This window comes from Bacidia gigantensis (genome assembly GCF_019456465.1).
Source record: "Bacidia gigantensis strain McMullin 20006 chromosome Unknown contig_245, whole genome shotgun sequence".
Taxonomy (NCBI): domain Eukaryota; kingdom Fungi; phylum Ascomycota; class Lecanoromycetes; order Lecanorales; family Ramalinaceae; genus Bacidia; species Bacidia gigantensis.
In genome coordinates, this window is record NW_025408601.1 from 1,377,981 (window position 1) to 1,395,433 (window position 17,453).

At 50.2% G+C, this 17,453-nt stretch overlaps 7 protein-coding genes across 7 annotated transcripts; 3 read left to right on the plus strand and 4 right to left on the minus strand.

The window, feature by feature from the left end:
• Nucleotides 1–226: 226 nt before the first annotated feature.
• On the minus strand, nt 227–927 carry KY384_005481 (uncharacterized protein; the record flags this gene model as incomplete). Its single annotated transcript, XM_044813981.1, has 2 exons — nt 227–268; nt 358–927. The coding sequence occupies 2 exons, from the start codon at nt 925–927 to the stop codon at nt 227–229; spliced, it is 612 nt and encodes a 203-aa protein (XP_044669282.1).
• A 528-nt stretch (nt 928–1,455) lies between these two features.
• On the plus strand, nt 1,456–2,074 carry KY384_005482 (uncharacterized protein; the record flags this gene model as incomplete). Its single annotated transcript, XM_044813982.1, has 3 exons — nt 1,456–1,476; nt 1,542–1,905; nt 1,974–2,074. 3 exons carry the CDS (start codon nt 1,456–1,458, stop codon nt 2,072–2,074), a joined length of 486 nt encoding a protein of 161 aa, XP_044669283.1.
• A 259-nt stretch (nt 2,075–2,333) lies between these two features.
• On the minus strand, nt 2,334–3,207 carry KY384_005483 (uncharacterized protein; the record flags this gene model as incomplete). The annotated part of the gene is made up of 2 exons (XM_044813983.1): nt 2,334–3,024; nt 3,071–3,207. 2 exons carry the CDS (start codon nt 3,205–3,207, stop codon nt 2,334–2,336), a joined length of 828 nt encoding a protein of 275 aa, XP_044669284.1.
• Nucleotides 3,208–4,326: 1,119 nt separating this feature from the next.
• On the plus strand, nt 4,327–8,259 carry KY384_005484 (uncharacterized protein; the record flags this gene model as incomplete). The annotated part of the gene is made up of 2 exons (XM_044813984.1): nt 4,327–8,130; nt 8,170–8,259. The coding sequence occupies 2 exons, from the start codon at nt 4,327–4,329 to the stop codon at nt 8,257–8,259; spliced, it is 3,894 nt and encodes a 1,297-aa protein (XP_044669285.1).
• An 855-nt stretch (nt 8,260–9,114) lies between these two features.
• On the plus strand, nt 9,115–11,062 carry KY384_005485 (uncharacterized protein; the record flags this gene model as incomplete). The annotated part of the gene is made up of 2 exons (XM_044813985.1): nt 9,115–10,745; nt 10,834–11,062. 2 exons carry the CDS (start codon nt 9,115–9,117, stop codon nt 11,060–11,062), a joined length of 1,860 nt encoding a protein of 619 aa, XP_044669286.1.
• A 538-nt stretch (nt 11,063–11,600) lies between these two features.
• KY384_005486 (uncharacterized protein) lies at nt 11,601–13,761 on the minus strand (the record flags this gene model as incomplete). The annotated part of the gene is made up of 3 exons (XM_044813986.1): nt 11,601–13,106; nt 13,160–13,495; nt 13,549–13,761. 3 exons carry the CDS (start codon nt 13,759–13,761, stop codon nt 11,601–11,603), a joined length of 2,055 nt encoding a protein of 684 aa, XP_044669287.1.
• A 1,730-nt stretch (nt 13,762–15,491) lies between these two features.
• KY384_005487 (uncharacterized protein) lies at nt 15,492–16,910 on the minus strand (the record flags this gene model as incomplete). Its single annotated transcript, XM_044813987.1, has 1 exon — nt 15,492–16,910. One exon carries the CDS (start codon nt 16,908–16,910, stop codon nt 15,492–15,494), a length of 1,419 nt encoding a protein of 472 aa, XP_044669288.1.
• Nucleotides 16,911–17,453: the final 543 nt, after the last annotated feature.

The window sequence follows — 17,453 nt, forward strand, 5'->3', positions numbered from 1 at the left end:
AATGCGCAAAAGATCAATATCGAGCATTCATAGCCGTCAATATAAGGGTTCTCCAGGTCGCTTGACTGGCTTTCAAATCCGCTTTCCTGCAAGGCGTCTTTGACCAGAATGAAAGTCCTCCAATCTTTGATGGAATTGTGGCCGAGGGTAAATGAGAGCTGACACTTAGCAGATCATGCCCAAGCGAAAATAATGAAGTATACCACTGACGAAGCGGTGGGTACATCTATCGCGCATTGGATTCCGACGTTACTTTGCTGTCGCTCCTCTGGTTTATTCGTGATCGTTTCAAAGCATTCCTTTCCGGACCATTTGTTCTCTTTCTTCCCATAGTGTCTTTCCACTACAGGAACACACCGTCTTGTCGTTCTCCCAAAGACCAGCGCTTCTAGCAATGACCCCAACGACGATTTCATCTCCTCGCTCTTTCGTGGCCACGATTGAGTCCTCTGCTCTTTCTACAACCACCCCTCTTCCCACCATTTCCCAGACGCGCCAGCCAATTTCACCGACTAGAACTCCCCTTCCCGTTTTATCGACCATTAACTCACCAATCGAGCCTTCTCTATCCCCTGCAAGGCCCATAAAAATGTTACCCATGCTCTTTTTGCCAGCCGAAATGTCCCCACTGGCTCTCACGCTAGCCCAATATTTGCCCTCCTCCATGCCTGTGAGAGTCAAATCCAACATTGTGAGTCTCTCCCCCAGCTCAATCAGCCTCACCAGCCCTCTCACTGGACTAGACTGTGGCGTCGTCCGTATCTCAGCCGATGGCGGCGTCTCTAGTATACAGACCGCAGCCGAGTTGGCACTGCCAGAGCCACGTAGAATAGATTCGCGACCTGTAGACTGGATAGAAGCAATGATATTAGATGGTGGCTCAGTGCCCTTAGTGATGACGAGTTTCGAGGGGATCGAGAAGGTCATTTCTTGAATGCCTGGAAGGCGAGACAGCGCCCGAGAGATGTCATTGGTACATGACTCGCACGTTATGGGTACAGAGAAAGTCGCTTCGTATGCAGGAAGCATCTTCTTATTTCGTGAACGTGGGTTTCGCTGTGAGGTTGTGTATAAAATAGCGGAGCCTGTAGCAGATGTTGCTGCTGTTGCGTAGAGGGAACGTTTCAAGAGCTTAGATCTCATGCTATAGTGATACTACGGGTGAAATGGAGAGTCAGAGAAGTAAGAGACGAGCTTGACGAATTTGACATTCATGATTGGGCGAGCTCATGCAGAGCTTTGAAATTCGGGTTTAGGCCGAGAAGAAAAGGTTTAGGACTAGTGCTCCATGCAATAACTCTCGTCTCCCATCTTCGCCTTGGACATCCACACCTTCCAAAATCCCACAAATTTGGAGAGACAGCTGCGTGAGGAGAACTCAAATTGATGTGCGCCAGCTAAGCTATCATCTTTTACAAAAGAGCTGCTAAATGTTCATGTGACGCTGCCCTCAACATGTCACAGTTGGTAGGCAGGGTATGTTCTAGCCTGCTCCACTCCTCAGTGATACGACTTGACTGACTGGTTTTTCGTTTCAACAGACTCGTCTAGCCTACGCGCGGACATGGCATCATGTCTCCCTCTCGGCGCCTGGAACTCCTCCAGTCGGACGCCTCGCTTCACGGATCGCCATACTTCTCATGGGAAAGCATAAGCCCATATGGAACCCATCAACCGACTGTGGAGACTACGTCGTAGCGACAGGATGTACTGATGTCTTCGCTACGGGGAAAAAGATGCAGAACAAACTATATTATAAGCAAACCACGAGACCAGGGGCCTTGAAATCTCTGAACATGGAGAGCATGATAAGGAAATGGGGCGGAGGCGAGATATTGAAGAGAGCGGTCTCTGGCATGCTGCCGAAGAACAGATTGAGGAAGCCTCGACTGGAAAGACTGAAGAGTACGTGTTGTCTATATATTTACTTGGGGAGCTGGTCTTTGCTAACGGCTTTGCTATCGCTTAAACAGTTTTCGAAGGAGAAGCGCATCCGTATGGACCTAACTTAGCCAAATTTGATGGACAGAGACCACAGCCGCGACCAGCAGTAGAAGAAAAGAAAGACAATTAAGATGACTGCACAACTTTGGAGTGCAAGGTACTAAGAATTACGCCCATACCTTCATGCAATATACCGAACATCGTTCATCATCGACATCCCAAAATCAAGACATTTGACTCATTGCTCTTAGCATCTATCAACACAGATAGAAGATCATTTCATCGCGACACGGTACATTGAATGAGGCCATTCGGATCGCTCTGTGGCGCATACACTTCGGCATCTTCGCCAAGATTCTTCAACCCTTTGTGCCAGCTCAGATCTGGGACTATATCAGCATGATCAAGGCACTCAGTGTGGAGGGTGCCTCACCTATTTCGAAGTAATGCTTATTAGGCAGCGAGTAGTCAACGGCATTGACCTCGGGCACAACCGCAAGAATCTCCTCACACATTTTGTACATGGTATTCTGGACGCTTGGGCTGTTCTCTGTCGCAAATAGATCAAGGGTGATCTGGCGTGCGCTCTTCCAAGCTTTATCAAATTTCTCGACAGACGATTCAACTTCTTGCACAGTCTCGAATGTGTTCCATGTCCAACCGCTGTCGACTTCGGTACTCAAGATACGGTCTTCCACGTCGTGGAGAGCGGTAAATTCGTCATGGATGAAGCTGTGGAAAGCCGAGCCCGTACTTTTGAGAACCAAAAGCCCAGCAACTGCGGATCTTATGCTGATTCCCTTATCCTTGGTTGCCACGACCTCCGCGTTCCTCGTCTCTGCACTGTCTCGGAAGAAGGAGTGGGGATGTGGCTGGTCTTTGACGACCACTCTCGTCCAGCGATGTTGTTTGACTTTGACCTGGGCGGTGTGAATGTGAGAGTACTTAGTGACGAAATGATTGGCGAGAATCGCTCCGAACAGCTCGGGTGGATTGACAGGATTCTGCTTAGCCGTGATGTATGTGGTTTGTTTCATGGTGTCCGTAGCCACGACAACGCTGTTGTCGGCTTTTGTGTAACTAACGAACCTCAGTTGATACTCGTCGATGGATGTGGATGACGTACGAGGTCTCAATATCACCAGAAAGTAGCACGCAAACGGTCATTTCAGTCACATCCTGCTTCCCCGTCGTCTTGTCCTTCTGAACCTTGTATACTCTAATGTTATCTTTGCCATACTGAGCTGCGGAAAGTTGAGGCATTGTAAGAGCTTGAGCGTGAGATGAATATACGAGCACGAAGTTGAAAGGCACTGGATCTAAGGACTCGCTGAATGCTCGTTACAGCATGAAAAATCGAATCCGGCGATCTGGATTGTTATATAGTACAGCAGCCACTCAGAGCACATCGATCTCCACTTATACTACAGCTATCGGATGTACACTGCCTGCCGTTAACGGAGTGGAGCGAGTCCAAATAGATATTAAGCACGGCGAGCTCCGGGATCCCCGCTGCAACCATCCCTCACCAGGCAATTCCATTGATATTGCCGCGACGACATGGTCGGCCAGATCATTCGATCGTATTCCTGGCTCACGGCCAGACAAGGACCGAGTAGATGTGGCGTGGAGCTGGAAATACAGCCATACGTGGAATGAGAGCCCCAGAATTTTACCCCGCCATGTAGAATCCCTAGGATTGTGCGACCCGAATTGGAGACGGGGTGTGATTTGATTAGCCTATCTTGTAGCGACATAAGGTGACGAGAAAGAGCTATCTAAGATCTACGCACGGAGTAGATAACTATTTCTCGAGGGGCTTCCGCTGGTCTTTCCCTGTCCTGGAGATCTCAAACCGCCTAGGGGACCTGAGGACAGCTTCTCTTCGATATTAGGTAGGAAGAGGTGGCCATCTTCTGAGTAGAGTCACAAGCCTTTGTCTACCACGGCACACTTGGAAAAGATGGGGCTTCGTTTTCGAACGTATAGACCTATCCAGAATGCTCATTAGGTAGTGGGGAGTCCGACGGCTCCGTACCAATGCGGGAGATGTCGGGGATGTCTTGGCGTGACACTTTTTGGATTAGTGCCTTTTCTTCGGTCTCTCCGCAGAGGATCAGACCCTCCACAGCACAAGAGCTCGAAACAGTTCGATACGATACTCAGGACCCTAGAATTGTCGCAAGCTCTCCACTTCTGCGTAGAGAATTTGTGACAGATGGACATGTGGCTTCACTAGCAGAAAACGCAGCATTATTATTGCGCTGGCCACTACACCTTATGGTAGGATTGGGGTCAGCGCATTTAGATGGATGCGTTATATGAAGAGATTGGAATCGCACTGAGGTGGCACCTGGCTCAACATCCAGCGTAAGCGATGTAATGAGCCAACTCAATGGACCCGCGGCCTCGGTGACTCCAACACAGGCTACCCTCACCAAACATGGAAGGTCGCTCTCCCAGCAGGATACCGAAAATACATTCAGTGCAAAAGACGTCATACAAAGTCAGCATGCCAGATCGCTAGCTAACGCACTCAATTTTGGTCCTAGAAATGCCTCTCTGGCACCGTCAGGCCCGCCGCCTGGGAGTTTCAGTTCTGACCTGAAGACTATCAACTATGGACGAGTAGGAAACTTGGCGACACCAAAACCGGAGACTGGAAGCTTTGCAGGAGACTACTTCGACAAGGAAAGTTCAGCTTCATCCGAGCAGAGACAAATCCAGCTGCGTGACAAGATCCTCGTGGAAACAAAGATCAAGATTGGCTCTGAAAACCTACTAGAGGCGTTGGTTGTGAAAAACTCAAAACAAACCAAGGACCAGCGTCACAAAGTAGAATCAGAGCTTAATTTGACCAATCGCAAGCTCACAGAGTTGAGTGGTCTTCTAGATGAAGAGATCGAGCGGTCCAACCGACCAACAACACCTACCCGGGATCGTTTATCAGGTTTCTTTCAGTCGAGCCCACTGAAATCACCTGGCGAGGATGGCTCGCATCAGAACAATGGAAACGCGGTCGAGTCGGAATCGCCCAGTCTCATCCTCGACGGCCTGCTACAAGCTTTGGAACTGGAAGGCATGCAAGCTGATTACTATGTCGAGCGAGCCAACAGCCTCGTCGAGCTCTTCAAGAGATATCCTACTATCAAGTATGATTTGGCTTGGTCAATTTTTGGGCTTCGTGTTCAGACCATGCTTCTCAGCGAGAATCGTGAAGTCACGGCTGCAGGATATCGAGTGTCAAGGCATGCCATAGCAGATCGCAGATCTCTACAAACCATCCGTGGGCTCAATACAGACGACCTTGTCATTCTTTCGTTGGTCAAAGAGAGCAAAGCTAGCATGGAGAGGGAGCAAGCTTTGAAATTTGTGCGAGCGTTCTTGGACGTCAAAGGAGGTGTGGATGAGCTTTCAAATGCTGTCCTGCGTACTGTTGTTTCAGTCGCTGAACACTACGAAGACCGGCTCCAAAACATGAGCCTGTTGACGCTCGCAGAAGTTCTCCTCCAAGATCCTCGGAAGGCTTTGGTCGCAGGTGCTGTTGGCCCATTAGCGAATGCATTTGTTGAAGGATCGTACCAGGGCCTGGAAAGTCTTGCTCTGATCTTCTTGCAATTAGAGGACAAGCCACGTTCCCGAGTGTTTCTGACATCTGGATATGAGCTAGATGGCGCCTTTACCCCTTTCACCGACCCTGGACTCGGCAGAGTTCATGAAGAGCGGCTCAAGACCAATGCACGACTTATCTCTGCCATTTTGAAGACGTGGCCAGGCCTTTTCGCGGTCTCCCGTAGAAATTTCATGGGCATTCGCTCTCTGCTTAAATCCTTGCAATATGATGTCCCCCTTGCCAGGGATATTATTCTGGATCTGCTTTTTGACGTTCTACACATTATACCTCCTGCATGGACATCGTCCTTCCTGGCTGGTCGTCGTCTCACAACCTACGGCAGGGTCACAAACATGAAATCGGATAGCCCCGAGTTCCATTCCAAGGCCGATTTTCTGGAGGAGGAAACCCCAAAGTTCAATCTTGTTGAGCATTTTACAGCGTTATTGCTCGCAGTCTTTGTAGAGTGTGATCTTGTCCAATCGCTCGTCGATCTTTCAAAAAGTACACCAGATCAAGCACTTAGACGAAAGGCCACAGTTTTGTTGGGAGAAGTTCTCAAGCTAGCTGATCATTCTTTACCGAACCTCATAAGCACAAGACTACAGCCTCTTCCTCACCTTTTCTCGGAAGCATTGGATGGCCTCGAAGAAGATGCGAATGGTTGGTTGCCCTCCGCAATGATCTACCAGGTAGATCGCGTAAGCCGTACCATGCAGAGATCGAACACGCAATCTAAAACACAAAAAGCTCCAACCGTAGCCATAGGCTCAGCTAGATTGTTAGAGCATGGGCCTCCACACTCCAGCGAGCAAGCGAAAAACCGGATGAGTATCGACATTGAAGAGCTGCGCTTTCGTTCCATCCTCATGGATACTCAAGTGCTGACTACTGCGAATTATCTCAAATGGCGCTGGGATCTCATCGTGGAGGTTGTTGAAGGTCCCTTGACAAATGCAAAGCGTTTAGAGGAGTCTATCAAAGCTAGCAAATTTCTGAAGAGACTGATTGGCTTTTACCGGCCTTTTAAGTACAGGTTTTCAGATATTAAGAACACGAAACCAAATCAACGTTACGTGCGGGCAGGTTGCGCTCTGATGAAAACCTTGCTACAAACTACTGAGGGTGTACTCTTCCTATCGGAAAGTAAATTCATGAGACAGCTTGCAGAATGCCTCGCTCAGCTTGATAAACAGAGTGGCCTGACTGCTATGAAGCCCTTGTTCTCCCGAGAGCGGATCTTGGACACGTTGACCGGTGGTTATTTCTCCTTCCTGGGGACTTTGAGCAGCGATCCCAAGGGTCTTGGTATCCTGGACCGATGGCGCATGACAAACATGCTCTACCATGTGTTGGAGCTTGATACACGGGAGGACTTAATCAAACTGCTGTTGAGCAACATGGACTTCTCCCTTGACAGTCACATGCGTGTCATGCTCTCTAAGGCTGCGACAGCATGCCGCAAGAATATTCGAATACTTGCGACCAGACTGCTTCGCAAGTATGCCAGCACCTCCCCATCCGAGATCAACAATAAGGCCCGAAGCTTTGAAGGTTGTCAATGGGCCATTCGCCTTCTAGTGACGCAACTTTATGATCCTGAAGTACAGGTTTCCGAAATTGCCGTACAGATTCTTGAGGAAGTTTGCAACAAGACGGCGCAGCTAGAGTACGTTGTCAAGTGCCGACCAGCATTAGATCATCTTGGTGCCATAGGGGCACCTCTCCTGCTCCGCTTCCTATCAACATCTTTGGGCTACAAATACTTAGATGGCCTGGATTACATTACCCAGGAAATGGACGATTGGTTCTTGGGCCGCAATGACAGCTATGTGACACTTGTCGAAGCGTCATTGTCGCGCGCGTTCTTGCCAACTCCAGAACGGCCAAAGTCAAGCGGCGACGACCACGTCAAAGCTGAGGAATTTGGGAACGTACCACCGCATTTCTATCGGGAACTTACCCGCACAGAAGAGGGCTGCCAGCTATTGCGTGATTCCGGCCACTTTGAAGCTTTTGTCGCAAACATACGGAAATTGTGGGCTGAGCATGAGGATCAAGAGGCTATGGTGAAGGTCAAAGGCTCCTTATGGGCCGTGGGCAACGTTGGAGCCATGGAGCTTGGTGCACCTTTTCTAGAAGAATCAGATGTGGTGGCTTGGATGATCAGGATCGCAACGAGCTCGCAAGTGATGACCATGCGTGGAACGGCGTTCTTCAGCTTGGGTCTTATCTCGAGAAGCTTGCATGGTATGGAGATACTTCTTGAGCATGGTTGGACAGCTGCCACGGACCAATTCGGCCGCTCGCTGGGGTGCTGTCTCCCACCGCGGCTTGAAGACCTACTTTGGATGGATCGCAACACAGGCGCGAATGAGTCTAGCGAACCCACCTTTACAGACATCATTCGCGATGTGAGACCTTCGACGGATGACGATCCAGTTCACGCTCGGATCTTGGCCGTTGTGACTGACTTGAGCAATACGGTACTTACCAAAAAAGCAGCGGGCGACCTGTACAGCATCAAGGCCAAGTCTCCAGAGCAGTTCAATTCATTGATCTTGTTTCGCAAGGTGATGCGGATTCTAGAAAGCTACAATTTGCGCTTACAGGTACGACGCTTTGTGATCGATCTGTTTGATAAAAGCGTCATGAGACGCATCGTACTCGACGAGGAGTCACCCGGCGGCATCGGGTCGTAGCTCTATGGGACCGCTGAAGATACCGCTCTTTGTTTATTCAGCATAGCGACGGCGCCAAGGACAATTGACCACGAAAAGGCATATGATGATTGTTTGAAGAAGATTGGAAGGAAGTTTGGACCCCCAGGCGAGGGGAGGTTGAAGTGTGGAAGAAGCGCCCTTGTACGATGTGTGTGTAGTAGACAATTTGACCAAGATACCCCTTCCCATTTTCCACGCCTTTTGCCAAGCCAGAATGCCTTGCGTGCGATCATTATTTCTGTCTAACGGTATAGCTCGTACTGGAATTCCGTCACATTCGGTGCGTGGTTCTGGCTGTCCCGATTCCGGTGGGAGTGAAAGTGTGGCGCTTGAAGAGTGGCTCAGTGGCTCACGAGTTTAGCCTCTCGGGGCATGACGTCGACGAGATGGCATTTGGATCTCGCAACAATCATGTCGGTCCTTGGGCAACGAATGAGGGTGACGGTTGGAGACTAAAGCCGCCAACGACTTTGGCTCGACCATTCCCTAAGCCGCTTCCAATCGAATCATCAGTTCATCACCGCAACTTCCTTCCCCCACCGCAATTTGCTTTCAATACCGAATGTATTCATCATCACCTCAGTCCCTTTCTCTTAGCGCTTCCCTGTGCGCATCCACCACACCAAAACTCTATCCTCGTGATCCGCTGGAGCTTGACTGAGCACATAGCCAATTGCCCAGGCTTCGATCCGAGACCTGAGGTAGGGTATCCGATACCCACTTCGGCCCGTCGTCAATTCGACCAAGTACAAAGGCCGTCTCCAGCCCGTCCGCACAACTTTCGCCGGAAGGATTTCACTTCCACATGGATCGAGAATTCGCTGCTCAGCATAGATGAATGTCCTCCAGAACCAAGGTTTGCCGAGTAATGGCGCTCCTCCGAGGGGCAGCCGGACTTCCCATCTCACCGCTGCCTCCCTGATCAACGACGCCCTCAACGCTGGCGCTCAGTCTCGCATTCCCTCCTTGAACCCTCATAAAGACGCACGTGCTATCATCCGCCTCGTTCAGTGCTCTCAGTGCTCTCTTCCTTTTCAGAATCCCTTGACACTTCCGTGCGGCAACTCGTTATGTCGAAAATGCCTGCCACCCGTTCGCCAACGAGAACATATAAGCTATCCAAATATCGCGAGTCGGCAAGAGGGCTTCACTTGCCCATTCTTGACCTGTAGAAAAGACCACGCACTTGGGGACTGCTGCCAAGATGTTACACTAAGCAAAATTGTGGAAAGAATCAGTGTCGAGGCGTCGAAATACAGGCTTCTGACCCCCGAGACCCCAACGTTGCTGGATGAAAGGCTGCGCTGGAAAAACATGATCGACAGCTCTAAGGACGAGAGAAAAGCCTCGTCACGCATCATCAATGGAGGACGATTACTTGCAACATACACGCTAGCAGAGTATGGGCAGTTGAGGTACGACTCTGAAGTCGCATACCAAACCATGTCATCAAACGGCGATACGTATGAGATTCTTGACATCAAAATGCTTAACCACTTGAAGGAAACCATCAAGAACGAACTCGATTGTCAGGTCTGTTATGCCTTAATGCTCGACCCGCTGACGACCAATTGCGGTCATACCTATTGTCGCAAGTGTGTAGCCCGCATTCTCGATCACTCATCCCTATGTCCGATATGTCGAAGATCTTTGCAAATGCCTCCCGGTGCAACGGGTGTCGCAAGCAACCACAGCCTTTCGAAATTGCTTTTGACTCTTTGCCCTGACCTGTTGGCGGCAAGGCAAGAGGCAGCTGATAAGGAAGAAACAATGCAGGGGGACACAAATGTTCCGCTTTTCGTATGCACTCTTGCTTATCCAGCCATGCCAACCTTTCTTCACGTTTTCGAGCCTCGGTATCGCCTGATGATGCGCAGGGCAGTAGAAAACGGAGACCGCAAATTTGGTATGATCATGTACAACCACCGTGGCGAAGCTCAAGGGAACTTGGGACACTCTCACTTTATGGAGTATGGAACGATGCTACATATAAACACCATTCAGATGATGCCCGATGGACGCAGTGTGCTTGAAACTCGCGGTGTTTTCCGCTTTCGTGTAAAATCCTCAGGTGAACTCGATGGGTACATCATCGGCAATATCGAACCTGTCCAGGACATTTCTTTGGCAGAAGAAGAAGCAATTGAGGCCCGTGAGACTACGCTTCTTCCTGCGATGCCAGATGATATGGCTGGACAGATTGATCGTATGTCAACGCTCGAACTTCTCCATATCGGTACAGATTTCATCGCACGGACAAGAGCAGCGAGCGCTCCTTGGCTACGGGGTGCGCACGTTGCTAGCTATGGCGAGATGCCTCTGGATCCAGCGTTGTTTCCTTACTGGTTTGCCAGTGTTCTCCCAATCAACGAGGACGAAAAGTACAGGCTCTTACCTACCACGAGCGTCAGGGAAAGATTGAAGATCACGGCACGATGGGTGAAAAAGATCGAAGCGCAAAATTGGTAAGCTCGACACCCTTCTCTTTTTATCTAAACTGTTGTGGACTCGTCGCTCGTGCTCGACCCGGGTCTGACTTTCTTCCTCGTCAAGGGATGAGCTTGATGACGCCGACTTGTTTACGTCTGACTCTTCCGATGACGAGACGCCTGAAGCGGAAGACGAGGCTTCGGGGGAAGAGACTGTCTTGACTCCGCCAAGTCGCCAGGCCGTCCAGCGATCCGACGATCCAGAAGATGAGCCTGCAGCAGCGACTGAGAGAGTGGACAACTCCTCTCCAATTGACGGTCCTGATCGAGCCCCCAATGCGGAGCGCGAGTAGATAGGCAACCACCGCAGGGCTAAATTCAAATAGGTACAGCAACTGGCTAACGTGATGCCTGTTGTGGTAGGGCTTCTTCGGCGACCTGCACGGTCTTATGACTATCCGTTAGTATTATCTTTCTGATTGCCTCGTATCTTATTTCCCCAACAAACGGATCAGCTCGTCTCGGGCGGAGTTTCACATCGTGGGCGTTTTGACTGAGGCGACGGGGGTTCAGCAGCATATCTATGTTATGTAACGAAGGTATGGGATTCAGACAAAACTCATTAAGACTTCTGCCTGAACAAAACAATAAGGCAGCATTCATGAGAAATTATGTATATACTTCGAAGTAGAGACAATAAATATCAACCACTATTTAAACATATGCCATCATCAATGAGCTATCTTTTCAACCCACAGGCTGAGCCAGAGCTATGCGAGACTGCTCAGCGCCACCATAAATGTCATTATGAAATGCCAAAACGCTCCGCCATGAATAAGGGTCAACAATAATCCGCATGCAAACTCTGCAAACAATTCAATGTCACCTCCTTCAAGCGACCCATACCTCCATCTTTCCCATTCCGCCGCCCTGCTCACTTCCCCCACTTTCACCATCTCCCAGCGCTGAACCCTCAAACTCCTTTCTCACCCCTTGAACCACCATGTCCCAATCATCACTGTCTCCCATGGTGATCAAATCTCCGTCCTCATCCCTGACCTTCACCTTGAACTGCTGATCCCGTGGCATTTTCAACTTCTCCCTTATCTTCTCAACTAGCATGTCATAGGAGACAGTAGGCGGGAGCAGGATAAAGCGTGCGTCGTCGGCGTGATGGAGTTTGATGCGTATGTTTTTGAGTTCGGGGACAGTCGGATGCTGGGGCGGGGGTGGTTTGTACGCTCCAGCCACGCCACCATGAAATTCCCTATGGGCATGCGAAGGCGCAGGACGGTGGCGAGAACTGCTTCTTGCACGAGTGGTGCGATCGGGTCGTTCGGACTGCGTTCTTGGCGGCCGATAGGTGGTTTTCGGCAGTGTCAGTATTGGGCCAGTACCGCCGTTGCCGGATTCTGGAGACCGTGAGAGGCCGCCTCCGGCATTATGCAAGATCTCAAATTCGTCGAGCGAGGAGCCCGTGGAGCCTGCGTCGCCTGTGGTTTCATCTTCTTCTTCGATGCTATAGTGCGTTCGCATTGATGGCCCCGATGCCTGACGCGAGCGCGAGCGGTGCCGCGTTCGCGAGCCATTGCGCCCGCCGCTAGATCTATGTGTGGAGACGGTATTGGCTGAGGATCGGGTGCGGCGGTGATGGCTGGGGGCCGCGCTGAGGGAGGGCGCGGAGTATAGCTCCTCATCTGGGTGCTCATCAATGTCTGCTTCACCCGGAGAGCCGGGATGAACTTCCATGAAGAGGCGGCGTGAGTCCGGTTGTGATGGTCGCCGTTGTTCTCGATCGCGTCGGAAATGCTCTCTATGAGACGGACGCTCGGAGGCAGAGCGTGTAGTGCCTATTCGAGATGGTGGTGGGTCTTTGCTTTCGAGGGAGGTGAAGGAAGATTGAGAGAGCTTGAGAGGTTCGGGGCGGAGAGGGTGATTTTGGGGCGGTTGGCGAAATTCATGCGTGGAAGGGAGTTGCTTGGAGTTTTGTAGATTTAGGGAGGACAACGTCGGGAACGTAGAGTTTGGAAGCGCTGTCGTTGCAGAAATGGACATTGCTGGACGTAGCTTCTCATTCTCATTTTCGGGTGGAGGAGTGGGAGGGAACACGTTCCGGTGGATTGGCGGTTCAGATTGTTGTCTTGTTCTGCTGTGAAGGTTGGGTCGCACGAGATTCGATGCTGCAAACGAAATCGACTCCGGCGCACGATCGTCCAAATTTCGACCCGCCGCAGCTTGAAGGGCTGCTCTCGTTGCTTCTGGGCTTTGTACATTGCTATGTTCTGCGGCTGCGACCACGCGAGCTTTTCCTAGATAATCTCTCGTCTTGAGGTTCTTGACTTTTGCACTGTTGGGCCGGTAGACGATGCCGACACCGATCGAGAAGACGGTGAATTCCTGCTTAGCCATCAGTGTTTATACGCTTTTGAATTACCACCGTTGTCACTCACCTCAGCACCCTCTTGTATGGCTTCGTCTATGACATCGTGATCCGCAGTCTCTTTCTCTTTGGCTGCATACCTCAGGTCTGATATTCCAACGTCTTTCTGCTTCAGGTACACATAGCAGAGGCCTCTGTTGAACAGTACCTCACAGGAGTACAACTTGTACTTCAAACCAAGCTGCTCGTAATTGATGTATCTGTTACCCCTCAAGTAGAGCAGCGTGTCATTAAAATTGGCGAGTGCCTCTTCAAAGTCGCCCACCAAGAAGTTTGAGACACCTTGTTGGAAGTATGCGATGGCTAGGTACGTGTCCCGATTGATCGCTCGTTGGAAACATTCGACCTGTATCACTTCAGCTTCCTGCTCCAAATTTCCAGAATCAAGGTTAAACGTACAGCTGAAGCATGCTGGCCAAGGGTAGCCTGGATCATGCCACAATTGAAGAGTATCTTGGAGGTGTCTGAAATCTTGTCGAACGTTTTTAGCGATTCCTCGAATTCATGGTTATCATATTGTCCGAGGGCTGCCACCCAAGTTTCGATCTCCTGCATGCCGTAAGTCTCGTACTTCAATGTTCGTGCACTCACACTCACCTGCTTCATGGACATGATGTTTGGGCCCGGAGACGGTTGCTTGGTGACAGCTCGGTCAGGTCCAGTATAAGAGTTTCTACAATGTCCAGGCACTGCTAGTTTCAGGTAGTACTGAGCCCTCTTCCAACACTGGCAATGCGCCGGTCGTGTTGGAGGCCAATTCCTGCGGTATGACAGCCAGATGTGGTGGGGTCACAAGAAGTTCTCGAGAGAGATGTGTTTGGTAAAGTCAAAGTCGCAATCACATGCGTAAAAGGTTATCCAGCGGCTTGGATCACATTATTCGAGGCGTATCTTGCAAGATCTAGACAGCTGGATGAGCTTGGGAACGCCACCACGAGAGACCGCATAGGCATGCGAAGACACGAGCAAGAGAGCGCTAAAGCGGAACCTTGGGCAAGTTGGGGTCAGGCACAGGAACAGGGCGCGTAAATGAGGGATCTGATTTCTGGGAATTTGGTGTATGTGCCGCCAAGCACCAAGCACCATGCAGGTGCGTCGAGCTAATTGCATAATCGGGGAAGTCAATGAGCGTTTTCCCACATAGGTCATAGATTGATGCAGTGCGCGTTGTTCTAGCGCGGCGAGACGTGAGGAGCCTCGCAAATTGTGACTGGGGCAGGATTCAGATTTGGTGGGTGTGCTAGCACTGGAACGCTGCCGATTGGTATCTTTGGGGCCCGACCCAGCGCTGGTGGCAGTGGTGGGCGCTTACGGACCGCTGATCGAAAGACTAGAGAACTTGTGAAGGGAGACTCTCGAGCTTTGTCTCATTTCCCTAGTCTCTTGACCCAACCTTCCCACCCCAATCCATCGCGGCCCTCAATGACGGCTATGGTGTTTTGGAGAAGGCCCGACTCTTCAGTAATAATGTGTCTTGTTCGATGGAAACATCGCGGGATCGACGGGTCGTGCTCACTGGCAACAGTCCGAATCGCAGCTCATTACATTCCCAAAATGCTTGTGCTAGAGGACAAAGCGATTGCTATACATCCTCCTCTTTCTCAGCAATTGCAAACATTTTCAATCCTACGCTGCGTCTTAGCAAAATCGCTCTTACCGATCTTTGAGCCTCATCCTGCAAGCTTGTGGCATTGCCCGTCATTGAAACATGTTGCGGCCTCTTCTAATGCTGATTGTGTTACAAGTGTCCTCTGTCTGGCCCCTGGGCGTCTATCCAGAGGCCCATTCACCCATATGAAACTGCGGTCATAGGGATCCTGCCATCCTAGGCACAGCCGTTTCTCTATCACAAGATCCGTTACAGCAAAGTCCATCCAATCTGGACTCTCAGGAGTCTCAAAGGCAGGCTGGTGAACGAGAAAAGGTCAAATGAGAACGAGCTGATGGCACAGCTTACCGTAGCTGAAGTTATCAGACTGATTTCATTGTCCAGAGGGACACTATGGTATCCTGACCGACCGTTGTAACAAGTGGTCTACCCATCACATCAAAGCTGACTTGCCTTAGACGTTTCATCCATTGATCGGACCACGTAATGGTGCTACACCCGAAGAGCTGATCTCCATCTGACAGGCACGAAGCAAGATCGGCGTGTCCCTCGAACGATTAAGGTCTAACGCGGCTTCTCTGGTCACTAGATCATCTCTTACTGCCTCAATCCTTTAATTATCCTTGCTCGGCTGACTTTTTAATGCAAACTCGCTCAACTTGCTGCTTCGGGGACCAAAAGTGCTGCTGTAAAAGCTCTCGTCTGCCCCTCCACTTGCCTTCTGCCTGCCATGTTAGGATGTCCCGCCCCGAGTTTTAGGCCCTTTCAATTTGATTTTTGCGTTTGCACAAGCGTTGATAAATATTTGGGCGAAGTTCCAGACGTCTTTGAATGAATTGTACATTGGCGCTGGCGCCACCCGCACAACATCAGGCTTTCTTTCATCGACAACAACACCATTGTATTCGAGATCTGCCATAATGTCTTCTAGCATATTTGGGAGAAGCCGCACACTGAGTTGGGCTCCACGTGCTTCAGATGCAGATGGAGTCAGAATCTCATATGGCAAGCCATCCTGGTCCCCGAGTGCCTTTGCAAAAGGTGACTCTAGTAGCATTTGTTCCAGGTATGCGGTCAATTTGATAGACTTCTGCCGGAGGGCGTCTACTGATGTCATTTGGAAAACCTCGAGTGAGGCGATCAAGGCGCTAATGGCTAGAGATGAAGGATTCCCAATCTGGAAGCCTTGAGCACCTGGAATAGGTACAAACTGTCGACCCATTTCGAATCTTATAGCCTTGTCACCACCCCACCAGCCTGAGAGCCTTGGTCTAAAGGTGCCAGATTGGTCATTGAAACCGTGTTTTTCATTCACAAAAAGCCCGGCAACAGCTCCAGGCCCAGCATTCACGTATTTGTAGTTGCACCATACGGCAAAGTCGACGTCCCACTCGTGCAGAGACAGCTCCACGTTGCCTACCGCATGGGCTAGATCCCAGCCAATTGCAATACCGTGGGAGTGAGCGTGCATAGTGATAACCTTGATATCAAGATACTGACCCGTATAGTACTGCACCCCTGGAAGCAGTATCAATGCAGTGGTGGAAGCATGGTCATCAATGGCTGAGAGGATCTGAGACGTCTCTAGAATGGCTGTCGAAGAGCCCCTTGGCTCAATGCAGATCATGGCATCTCGTGGGTCAAAGCCATTATGGATGATTTGACTTTCTATTGCATAATGATCGCTTGGAAAGGCCTTCCCTTCTAGTATGATTTTATATTTGTCCTTGTTGGGACGGTAGAAGCTAGCCAGCATGAGATGGAGGTTGGCGGTCAGGGTTTCCATTATGGCAACTTCATGGGTTTTTGCTCCCACCAAAGGTGCCATCATGTCAGCAGCTTCTGCGTCTAGATTCAAGAAGCCCGAGAGGTTAGAGTCTTCATGTTTCATGAAATGCCCGTAAACGCCCTTTTTAGCCCAAGCATTAAGGTGTTCTGACACCACTTTGGACGTTCTTTTGGGTTGCAGACCTAGTGAATTACCACAGAGGTATGTGCATATCTCCTCTGACGCGCCAGTATCAACTTCTCGGAGCCTCTTGGCTTGCAAATCGTGCTTCGAAGGCACGATAAATTCAGAGCGTAGATGTCTAAGGGGATCCCGGTCATCCTCGCTCCATGCATACTCCGCACTGAATACGTCAAGTGGCATTGTGCGGATGGATTCTTCTTTGAAATCGAACGAGTAGACGACCAGAGAAGAGAGATTTACGAAGGGAAAATGGCTTTCAAATGTCCGCCGTGTTCATACAACGGGGGTTCACACTTTAAGTCTAGCACCGTGTATGACGAAATAGTGTCTATAAAGAATTCACGGGAAATGGGAATTAATCAAGGACTGAATGTATAAGACATTATATTTGACTTCAGATGTCTGAGAGTTTGTCGACGAAGCCTTCTCTGAAGAATCTGCGGACCTGGGAAGGGTTTTCTATCGTCGGGGAAATGCAGGACACAAGTCACCTCCCAACAGAGGAGTTGTAAAAGGGGCCCACTTTCCAAATAGGACTCACACTTCGGTCACATAAGAGCAGCTGCTATAGCCGCATGTGGACGTCTTCCGGAAATGCACGGCTTTGATGACCGTGTCAAATAGTGAAAAGCGCATGAATGGCAGTGGAAGTGGCGATATTGCTGGATTTCACTGCCCCAGTAAAACGACTTCGGTCGGCTGCCACACTCGTACACGCTAAGC